This window comes from Centropristis striata, chromosome 14 (genome assembly GCF_030273125.1).
Source record: "Centropristis striata isolate RG_2023a ecotype Rhode Island chromosome 14, C.striata_1.0, whole genome shotgun sequence".
Taxonomy (NCBI): Eukaryota; Metazoa; Chordata; class Actinopteri; order Perciformes; family Serranidae; genus Centropristis; species Centropristis striata.
Genome location: NC_081530.1, coordinates 29,611,673 through 29,623,462, shown reverse-complemented (window position 1 = coordinate 29,623,462; position 11,790 = coordinate 29,611,673). Strand labels below are relative to the sequence as shown.

Genomic DNA, 11,790 nt, shown 5'->3' with positions numbered 1-11,790 from the left:
CCAGCTTACTGCAGTCTGTGGAAACTTTTCAAAATAAAACGTGGGCATTAAACGTACCTGTCATGGTGGGACAAGAAGTACTTAATATTCAAGATGCAAGGCCTTGTGGGAACTTGGAACTGTGAACTTAACTTTGATAACACCATGAGAGGGGGATACGTGTAAATGAGTGACCTCTGACCTTAGGTCATGTATGAAGGTAGGAAGATAGGGCCGCTTTGAGCCTTGCTGACGAGATAATGCTGAGAAATACAACAGTTATTAGCCAAGCGGTGTATGGGGCTTTGTTGTATTGTAAAAGAGCCATTCGGGATTGTGCTGTGTATGGAATTCGGACGTGCTAATAAAACCTGCTGAACAGAGTATTGTGTGCCTGGTGTTTGGCCAGCTCATCAATTTAGTGCAATCTACAAAATGTGTCTGACATGTGTCTTAATCAGCCTGTGTAGTCATGTGATCCACCCCTGATTCGGAGTCATTAGGTCACATGACTTGGGCAATTTTGAGCTAAAATGTTGCATTATTCATAATAATTTTATCAATTATGAGGACCATTCAAATGTAAGGAGGTGTAAGTGATAGAAGTCCTTACAGTACAAACCATGGATGCAGCTGCGTGGAAGGCAGCACACATTACAGCAGCTGTACAGAAGCAGCAAGGCACAGCAGCAGTCATGGTGACCGTCTGTCTAGCATTGCATGCAGGGGAAAAAACTTAGGACCGCAGCAACAGTTGCCCATATTATTCTGTCCATTGCTGAGCCAGCTCTCCATCCCCCTGAGGTTAGGCTGTTGGTAGTGATCATAGTTACCACTTAGAATGGCTGATGGCTGGTGGAAGGCCATGCTTTTTGTAAGGGGTCTTTTAGTTCTGAAAAAAAAAAAAAAAAACTGAAGCCAAACCTTGGTTGCTGAAAGGCAATGTGTCTAGACTGTGAACAGAGGTAGAAGTTTTTTCTTTATTTATCTTTTTCACTCATACTCATTGACATAACTTACTATACAAATATTCAAAAATAAAAAAATAAAGACAAATAATACAAATAAAAGTTGAAATACTACTATATTAAAAATATATGAATAATACTTGTAATCTCAACATTTCTCAGTTTTCGAAAAAGACAATTATTCAGTCACATTTTTACAAGTATGTTTCTGTCCTAACTGGGCACATTCCCAGTTTCTTGCCCTGGCTTTTTGAAGTTGTTTTTCATCCATGTGAAGACACTGCTCATGGTACCATCTGTCACATTTTTCACACTGTATCTCTAAAATAAAATAAGCAAAGACAAAATCTCCTGTCAGGTATAAAATGTTCTATGGAGAAACATTTCTAGTTAAAGGGAAGAAATGTCTTTGCCACAAGCATTTTCAATTCAGATTTGTATTAAGAAATGTATGTCATCTGCATTACACTTCTTGCAGACTACAGTTTTTACGAGCACCAATTATCGAAATGAAAGGGAACAGTTAAATATCAGACCTTAGCATTGTCTCAAAAATTACTATGTTCTTTGCCATTTATGCCAATGGTTTTTATGGATTTATATCAGTAACAGTGTTGGTCAAGTTACTTAGAAATAGTAATTAATTACTGATTACTTCTCCAAGAAAGCAATCCAGTTACTTTACTGATTACTTATTTTCAAAAGTAATTAGTTACTTTACTTACTTACTTACTTTTCAAAAACATGATGCACAACCTGAATACGCTATGAAGCAATAGACCTTTAAGCCTAATTCTATTCTCTTTGAGCATTAAAGCTCAATAGCTTCCAGGTCATGTGACCTATTGGCTCAAAATCAATGTAGGACAGTAGAGCTGCACTTGATGTATGAGACACAGCTCTTTTTACAGCATTTTTCTTCCCCTTACATTTTTTAATTAATTTTTAATACATTTCATAATGTAAATATGAGGATTAAAGCTCAATAACTTCCAGGTCATGTGACCTATTGGTTCAGAAGCAATGTAGGACAGTAACTCTAGACGACACACCTCTTTTTATAGCATTTTTAACACTTCTCATATTTTATATTAATTTTTAACACACTTCATAATGTAAATATGAGTATAATAGTTCCAGGTCATGTGACCTTTTGGCTCAAAATCAGTGCAGGATCATACTTGTTTTATGAGACACACCTCTGTCTTTCTTTCAAACATTAACACTCCTCATATTTAAAAAAAAAAAAATTACATTTAGTTCCCACGTTTTATTTTGAAAACCGGAAGTTTCCACACACTGCAGTAAGCTGGCGCTGACTTTCCCAGTTGTCTCAAAGAATTTGCCATAAAGTCGGTAATAAGGTCGCACTCGAAATGTTGGAGCGGCTGGCTTGAGTAAATATTGACCAAAAAAAAGTAAATACTGACATGAGCCCCCTCCTCATCAAACCTGTTGTATCACTGTAGTGTAAGAAAAATATCAAACAATCAATTGCATTGGTAAAACAAAGATGTTAGAACTCTGCTCACTATCTTGCAGAGGATAATGTGCAGACTTTTCACGATTCACTTAATTCAAGCAGCAATCTGATTTAATGAAATCATGTTATAAAACAGACTTGGATGAGAGACTGAGAAAGAGACAGGTGTCAAAAAGAGTGTTGGAGACAGATGGTGAATACAGGTACATTCAGGCAGACAGTGTGAGAAAAGAAAATTTGCATGATATACACCCATTTATTTTTCTAGCAAGCTCTGTCCTGTAAAATCATATTATTTAACTCAAAGACCAGTGTCAGAATTTTTTAAAATGATGTCTATTCATTAATAAAAAAGTTATGGAAAACAGTTCCCGAAAATGATTCCCAAACATTGATAACACCGAGCACCTTACAGTACATAATTGAATAACAATAAACTCACAAATAAAAATAAAAGACAATTTGATCTAATAATATATATTACATGAGATGTGCAATACAACATACAGAAAACAACTGTCTTCTCACACAGGTTCGAAAGCCTGGGAGAAAAAAATAGTCTTAAGAGAAGATTTAAAATTGTCCAAAGTCTTTGAGGACCGGATATGCAGCAGTAAACTGTTCCACAGCTTCGGGGCAGCCACTGCAAAAGAGCGATCGCCTTTTGTTTTTAGCTGCATTTAGGCACATCCAGGTTTGACTCATTTGCAGACCTCAGAGCTCTAGTCGGTCTGTGAACCTGTATGAGTTCCGTCAAATAAACTGGAGCCAATCCGTTTAAAATTTTAAAAACAAACATCAGGATCTTAAAATCTATTCTGAAACGGACAGAAAGCCAGTGTAGAGAGGCCAGAACTGGGGTTATGTGTTCACGTTTCTTTTTGCCTGTTAAAAGACGCGCTGCAGCATCCTGTACGAGTTGTAGGCGTCGCAATGAGCGCTGGTCTAAACCTACGTACAGCGAGTTGCAGAAATTCAGTTTTGTTGAAATAAAAGCATGAATAACCTTCTCCAGGTCCCTAGGAGAGAGGTACGGTTTTTACCTTGGCCAGAAGTCGCAGCTGGAAAAATTTGGCACTTTTGACCACATAGCCGATTTGCTTATCAAGTTTAAAATCTAAAACTATTGGCATAGTAATAACACTGTGTGTAAATTATGTAACTTAAGAGAAATAAATGACTTAGGCATTTTTTTTAACATGCCTTTGTGACTTAAGCAAGATATGGTAACATTTTATTTTGAAGGTGTCTACATAAGAGTCACACAAGCCTGTCAGAAACATGACATGACAAGTATCATGAGCATTAATGTTACTTCAAAGTGTCAATAATGTTCATGACACATCCCATGTCATGTTTATGACATGCTCATGTCACTCTTATGTAGACACCTTCAAAATAAAGTGTTACCATATCTTGTTTAAGTCACAAAGGCATGTTCAAAAAATTGCCTAAGTCTCATTTTATTTTGACTTAGGCATAATAAATCCGCTTAAGTCACACACTTGACATGTAGGCGATTTTACCATAGATGATCATGAGGAGATGATTTAAGCAAAAAAACAAAACAATTTTGACAAAAAATGACTAAGGCCATTATTTTAACAGTGTGACGACATGTAGCACCGCAACAACTAATTCAGAACCCTATTTGATACATGCTTTACCTTTAACAAATAATGTGGCCCCTGACATTTGGATTTAGCACTTTTTCCAGCATATTTAATATTGGGAAAATGTGTCACCCCCTATATATTTATATATTGTATAATTATGGCCTTGCTTTGGGCTGTGGGTGGAAACTGGAGAAAACCCACGCTGACATGGGGAGAATATGCAAACAAGCTTTCCGCTGCATCCGATTGTTGCTTGGCAACCATTCTGCTAAATGTCGCTGGAGGAGAGCGACACTGCTTGGTAGAATAATAATTATTTGATATCAATAAATAATTGTATGTTTGAGGCCACTTGGGGCCGTGGTTTAGTGTTTTTAGAACAGTGAAGGGACCTTGTTAGACACGATGGGGACAGCTTCTAGTGGCTTACTGCTTAATTAGATCGGAGGTCAGGAGAGGAAACCTGAGCAAAAACTGTGACAACACCTCAAGATGCAAACTGAAACCTCTGGCAGATATAATTTCACAAATGACAGTCCGGAAGGAGTGAAACAGCACTACTGGGCTTTCTAGATGGATTTAATTTTTATTCAGAGTTCTTCTTTGAGCTCTATTTGATATTTTCTCCTGACACACTACAGCAGTTCATTCATTGTCCAGGTGATACAGTCGTCCGTACAGACAGGCAGTGACCAGCCCAGCAGTCATGTTAGAGTGTTTCATGGTCACTCTGCCATCTGCAGATGTGTCCAGATGTTCAGGCTGTTCCAGGGCCAGTTTGTTGGCCAAAATTGATGGGTACACATATTTGGTCCCAAAGTTCCCCTCCAACAGAAAGTCCATCTTAGACTCAGCCTCTTCCACTTGCTGTCCACAGGAACTGGCGTCCAACCCTGCACAGCGCACAAGAGCACACACCTGCAACAGGGATATGATAAATGTGACAAAAGTCTCATGAAACAGTTTTAAATTATTGAAGATTCTTTATTATTCTTACCTGCAGGGCATAGCGGCCATTTACAGTGTGAGTTCCAGAAAATGCTCCCAATGCATAGAGCTCTTTACTGTCACCCTGTGGTGACCTCTGGTACTGCAGGTGACAGCAGAAGGTGCCATTACATACGTTCACTTCACCCTCTGTCTCTTTTAGGAGAACAAATGTGAACGGGTCATACATCATGGATGAGATGAAGGTGTCAGGGGAAGGAGGGACTGAAGAAGCAGTTTCAGCAGGAGGAGGATCACAGCTGTCTTTGAGACAGTATCCAGAGTCTGTAGCTGTAGATGATGTGGACTCACTCCTAACTCCCCCCTCCTCTTTGGCCTCGCCCTGCCTCACCCACAGTGGGTCTAAGACTGGCACCCTGGCCACCAGCAGCCTGCCTGCCTCTGGGTCTCCTTGCAGGGCGTGGTGGTAGGTTGCAGAAAAAGGGGTGTAGATGCCACTTCCTGTCATGATCATTCGATCATTACGTAGGTTGGCTGCTAGAAGGGTGACATTGGCCCCCAAACTGAACGCCCGCTGGAACTGAATCGTGTCCAACAGGGGGAGCTGGTTCATCCAGGCTGTGGGAAAAATCAGCTGACGCACACCCTGAAAGGAGCAGCCATCGTTAAGAAAAGAGAAGACCATACCTGGGTTTCTGATATTGGGTAATTGACAGGTTTCAATATAAGACAAGTTTCATATATTTAAATCTCTCTGGTTATGATGTCAATTGAAACATTTTTTTGTTTTCCAATAGTGTTTAGTTTACTTTATTTTGTCAAAGGAAATTTGATTTTGTGTACAGAATTTTAGTGGCTTTTTCCTACCTTCTCTACCAGGTTGACTGTGGGCTCATAAAACAGGATATCAAAACAGATGATGAGGCCAAACTTTCCAGCAAAAGGTGTATCAAATGTTATGATCTCAGGTTGTGGTGGTGTGTCAAAGGACTCCTCAAAGTAAAGGTTGTTTTTATGGTAGCGTGCCACCAGCAGGCCGTCTGACCTGTATGAAACAAGATTCTGTGTTAAGTTTACTTAGAGCAGGAAATGATGTATCGGTGCACTTGCTGGACTTCAGCTGAAGTATTTTTAAGGTTTGCACTGCACCTGAAAACCACATTGGTGTTGAATTGCCAGTGTCCATCAGGTGGACAGGAGGAGGAGGGGTCGGTCGTCAGGGGGCAAGGCTGCATGTCAGCCATGTTGGCCACCAGGTAGAGGTTGTTACGACGGGCCATACAGCTCAACCGCTGGAGAACCTGTGAAACACAACCACACTCAAATGTGACTTTTATTTGAGCAGATTTTTGATTGCACCACATCACATCTAACCTCAGTGTTGTTGTATTTGTCCGGCTCTGTGCAGGGGTTCCAGCTCTCCTTCTGTGGGTCAGGAATGGTTTCTAGGTAGCCAGAGATGGATGAACGGGTGAAGTTGAAACCCTGAAGACCATCCTCTGGAAACACCAGGATCTGGGCACCCTGATCAAGATGAGGGGAGAGTATAGAGCTGAGACAAGCTTCATTACGATACTGTAGTCATGACCTCTTTTACATTAAATGTGCTTCTATTTGTGAGCATTGGGTAAAATGCAACCACCAATCATGACTTCAAATTCAAACCTTGACATGTTTGAAGCAATATATGCCTTAATAACCCTGCCACAAGTTAAAAGAATGACCTTTTTTAATTCAATATTATCCTGACTGTAGTTTATTACCAGATTCTTAAATGTAGTGGTCTCTGGTTATGAGCTCAGGTAACTGTTAAATATTCTCCAATTTATAGCAAAGGCTGTGACATCTGAGACTTTACTTCAGAGGTCCAAGGATCAATACAGTAAAGAGTTCAAACTTATGTATGTCATATCGTCACACTGTTAAAATAATCGCCTCAGTAATTTTCTGTCAAAATTGTTTTGTTTTTTTTGCCTAAATCATCTCCTCATAACCCGGCCACCTATGGTAAAATCGCCTTCATCCTCAGTTGATCAGATCATGTGATTTTACCCCTTTAAGATAATGGCCTATGTCAAGTGTGTGACTTAAGCAGATTTATTATGCCTAAGTCAAAATAAAATGTGACTTAGGCAATTTTTGAACATGCCTTTGTGACTTAAGCAAGAAATGGTAACACTTTATTTTGCAGGTGTCTACATAAGAGTGACATGAGCGTGTCATATACATGACATGGGATGTGTCATGAGCATTAATGACACTTTAAAGTAACATTAATGCTCATGATACTTGTCATGTCATGTTTCTGACAGGCTTGTGTGACTCTTATGTAGACACCTTCAAAAACAAAAGTGTTGCTTACGTCACAAAGCATGTTCAAAAAATTGCCTAAGTCATTTATTTCTCTTAAGTTACATAATGTACACACAGTGTTATTACTATGCCAATAGCCATCCTTTGTTACATCCTTTTTGAGTGAAATGATCAATAAATGTCATATGTTACACTTTTGGTGACGTTTTTTGTGTTTCCTGCAAAACTTGAAAAAAATAGTTAGGCGATTATTTTAACAGGGTGACGATATGTTTCTTGGTTAAAGCAAAAAAAATAAATAAATAAATAAATAAATAAAAGGCTAGAGTCAAGAAAAAAAATGTGACATGCAATACCTAATGTGATACCACATAAGGCCCATTTTAAAAACTTTTTTCTTCCCTACATTCAAGCATATTTTGAAGGACACAGATGGATTAAGTGTTATTCACGAAAAGCGCAATCTGGGAGTGAAAAACATTTTAAACTGTCTCCTCACCTGCTGGGCGGCCCGGGCAGCCTGCTCCTCATAGATGTCCAGGTTTCTCTGCATATGCTGCAGGGCAGCTGAGCGGGACAGGGGGACATGTGGCTCCGGGTTCAGGATCAGGTTGTGCTCATACACAGCAGCAACATACGAGGAATCCAACACGGGCCCTGTTTGAACAACGGCCGACGTTATGGAGGAAGTGAGAAAAACGAGAACAAGAAAAAACATGGTTCCTTCCCCGAGAGACATGAATGATGACAGCACGAGTCAATAACACCGAGGGGATCAAAGTTCGCCTGGTGAGTCCGCTCAGTACATTTCTAGTTGAGAGGTGAGACGCCTTTGCTTCACCTGGAAATAGAGTTGTTTACTGTAAACATCTGGATCTATATGTTCTAAATTTGTGAAGCAGGTCTTACATTGTGGCAAAACCTGTCCTGACTGAACGGATCACGGAACAGCATACAGCATATTTACTGCAGGAGCGGCAGAAACTAGCTGCGAGACAAAAAAACAAAACTTATTTTGAAAATACGAGACAGGAAACATTGGGCATATAACCCGGAACTACTTGACAAACCTCACCTTTCTACAAACAGCATGAGCAGGCTGGACCTGAGATAAACATTGATAGTAAGTTTTTCCTCAGTGTGGACGAATTGTTCAGACATATGAGGACGACTTCCAGCAGCGGACTCTTACATCTATCATGTTTGTCTAACGTTTCCCTACGTTTTTAACGAGGACGTGAGCTAGCATTAGCATTACAATGTCGTCAGTACCAGCAGACCCCCCTGTGTCTAAAGCCAGCCAGGGGTCGAATAAGTGCTGGAGCTGTAAATTAATCTCCGGAGGGGGTTTGGTCCTGTCCGGACTCTATGTGATGAGCGCAGCCCGGAGTAGGATGCAACAAGGCTCTCCTTCCCAGATGGGCTTAGTGGCACAGCTGTTATTTGCTGCTGGTAAGTAATGACTTCTCATATCGTCACCCTGTTAAAATAATCGCCTAAATCATTTTTCGTCAAAATTGTTTTTTTGCCTAAATCATCTCCTCATGACTCCGGCCACCTATGGTAAAATCACCTACATCCTCAGTTGATCAGATCATGTGATTTTACCCCTTTAAGATACTGGCCTATGTCAAGTGTGTGACTTAAGCGGATTTATTATGCCTAAGTCAAAATAAAATGTGACTTAAGCATTTTTTGAACATGCCTTTGTGACTTAAGCAAGATATGGTAACACTTTATAAGATTTTATTCTTTATTCTCTTTATTCTTTGTTTAGAGTGACATGAGCGTATCATAAACATGACATGGGATGTGTCATGGACATTAATGACACTTTAAAGTAACATTAATGCTCATGATGCTTGTCATGTCATGTTTCTGACAGGCTTGTGTGACTCTTATGTAGACATCTTCAAAATAAAGTGTTACCTGCAATCTTGCTTAAGTCACAAAGACATGTTCAAAAAATTGCCTAAGTCATTTATTTCTCTTAAGTTACATCATTTACACACAGTGTTATTACTATGCCAATAGCCATCCTTTGTTACATCCTTTTTGAGTGAAATGATCAATAAATGTCATGTTACACTTTTTAAAAGTTTTTTGTGTTTCCTGCAAAACTTGAAGAAGAAAAAATGAGTTAGGCGATTATTTTAACAGTGTGACGATGTGCAACATCTTTTTTTGTCGGCTTTCGAAGTACTAAATGCACAACTTTGTTTTGTCCTTCAGGTTTGACTGTGTGGGGGATTGTCATTATCGCTGACCCGGTAAAAGAGCAGAGGAAGACGTGAAACCTGTTTCGGAGCTCATGACCACATGAATTAACGCTCAAAACTCCTCACACATGGACAGCAAAGTGTTGTGCAGATATTCATGGACAGAATGATACCGAGCTGAAGAAGTTGCTCTTGAATCTGTGGAGAAGTTACGAACATAACGCAAGCCTCAGACTTGATTTTTGTTGACACTGTGTAGAGGACAGATCATCCTGCAATATTGTTATTGCTTGAAATAAATATAACAGATTCATGAACAATCAAAAATTCTAATATTTTAACATAGAAACCATTTCAAGTGTCATTATCAGGAATGAGACAGAAGTACAATCATGGTTGGATAATAATAGTCGTAATTGGGATTACATAAGAGTACAAAAAGTCACTCCGTTGGGGATACATTGTAAAACTATTGCCATTAGGTTACAGTTAATTGTCGAGAATTCCTTGATAACATCTTTAAAAATATAGCTTTCACTTGCATTGAATAATGCTTAAAGAGAAAAAAAGTTGTCCACCTTTTTTGTTAAATAATTTAAATGTTTGATTTTAAATTAATCCAAAGGTATTCAAATTAGATTACTTTTTATTAGAGAAATCCAATGGATTACATTATGATTTAAAAAAAATCATGTAATTTGTATTCAGTCACAAACTACATTTCAAGGTACTCTGTCCCAGTCCATAATACAATTATGTACAAACTCAATTAGAGTTCATTTTAAGCAAGCACGCAAGCAAACCAAACTATTAAATAATAACTAGAGATTGCAATTTCTTAAATTGTGGTCTGAATATTTGATGCTGAAATGCTACACTGCAATCCTGGCTTGAATGTGTCAGAAGTTGAAGGAGCACTTGGAAAAAGTGGAAATGGATGGAATCATATGAATAGCATTAAAAAGTTGAATGCTGCCAATAATGTGAAAAGATGTGGAATATTTTAAGGTTTTTTAAAAATCTGAAGTTTCACTTCAAAGCTGGCATGAATGGGTAACGAGAAATTGAAGTAGTAGGAATAGTTGGAGAAGGGAGGATGGGTCTTAAAGACAGCATGGCTTGTCTTTAGGGTGCAAGTGATAAGGGCAGTAAATGGTTTCTTTTTTTATAATAAGCTAACATTTTCTGGCCGGTGTGTACTGCTCCAAGGATGTTCTGTAAGCCAACATAGGGCATTGACACACTGAACACAGTCAAATGAAATATGGTCACATGCACACACTTAATGGCAATAGAAATATTAAGTGTTATCAGATTGAATTGTCAGATTTTTAAGACAAACTTTACTCACGAGAGAAAAAGACCAGAGACTGACAGCAAGTAGCTCAACAGTTGGGCTGTGAGCGCCCCCTGGTGGATATTTTGAGTTATCCACTGACCGCCTGGGAGCACACAGACCTGTGTACCAACTGTAAGAGCTCTGCCTGATCCCGTTATTCTTCCACCACTACAAACAACACTGAGCAACATTTGGAAAAGCAGGAATCAGCTCCATGGAATCAACTGAGGGTCATTAACATTTCAAGTTTATCTGAAGTTTGTGAGGTCAGCACTCAAGTGTAAAAACAGACCCTTACTTGACAATTGTTTGTGATTCTCTAATTTGGATGACAACAGAAACAAAATTGTTTTCCTCACATTTGAGTTATTTGCAGATTAATCACACATAAAAAAACAATTGGATTACTGGCTGTCCTTTATTACTGTTAGTTGACTAAAAGACTATTTACTTGACCAGATGGTTGGGAGAAACAATCAGTCCATCCATGGCAGTTACAAGCACAAGATATCCACCTGTAGAGAAGAAGAGTGAGGAAGAATAGGGTGGAGATCAACCCAAGAGGTGCTGCCCTTCAGTCAATGTCCCAGCACTGTACATTGACTGAGGGTTTAGCATTTTTATAGCGGTTGATAGTTGTATGAATAAAAAACACACTGTTTTACACATGAGATTATCCCTCAGTATGGCCCTTTAACCATACAGACCATAGTGTGTAAAATGTGCAGTGCAACTAGACAGTGTCATTTAAAGTTGAAAAAAATAATAATACGGCCAACAACATACATTACTTTTAAGCTCTGTCATCAATCTCTCACCAGCTACAACTTTCTGTTTTGTGCCATCTGAAAAAAATAAAACGTAGCATTCTGTCATACTGGTGGAAGATAATCATCCAGGGCGGCAAACAACAACTGCAGAACCA

At 39.0% G+C, this 11,790-nt stretch overlaps 1 protein-coding gene across 1 annotated transcript; it reads right to left on the bottom strand.

Moving 5' to 3' along the window:
- Window positions 1-4,609: 4,609 nt before the first annotated feature.
- LOC131984597 (biotinidase-like) lies at window positions 4,610-8,305 on the bottom strand. The gene is made up of 6 exons (XM_059349464.1): window positions 7,807-8,305; window positions 6,369-6,518; window positions 6,144-6,295; window positions 5,862-6,039; window positions 5,044-5,640; window positions 4,610-4,964 (listed from the first exon to the last, which is right to left on the bottom strand). Exons 1-6 carry the CDS (start codon window positions 8,044-8,046, stop codon window positions 4,692-4,694), a joined length of 1,590 nt encoding a protein of 529 aa, XP_059205447.1. The 5' UTR covers window positions 8,047-8,305; the 3' UTR covers window positions 4,610-4,691.
- Between the last annotated feature and the right edge of the window lie 3,485 nt (window positions 8,306-11,790).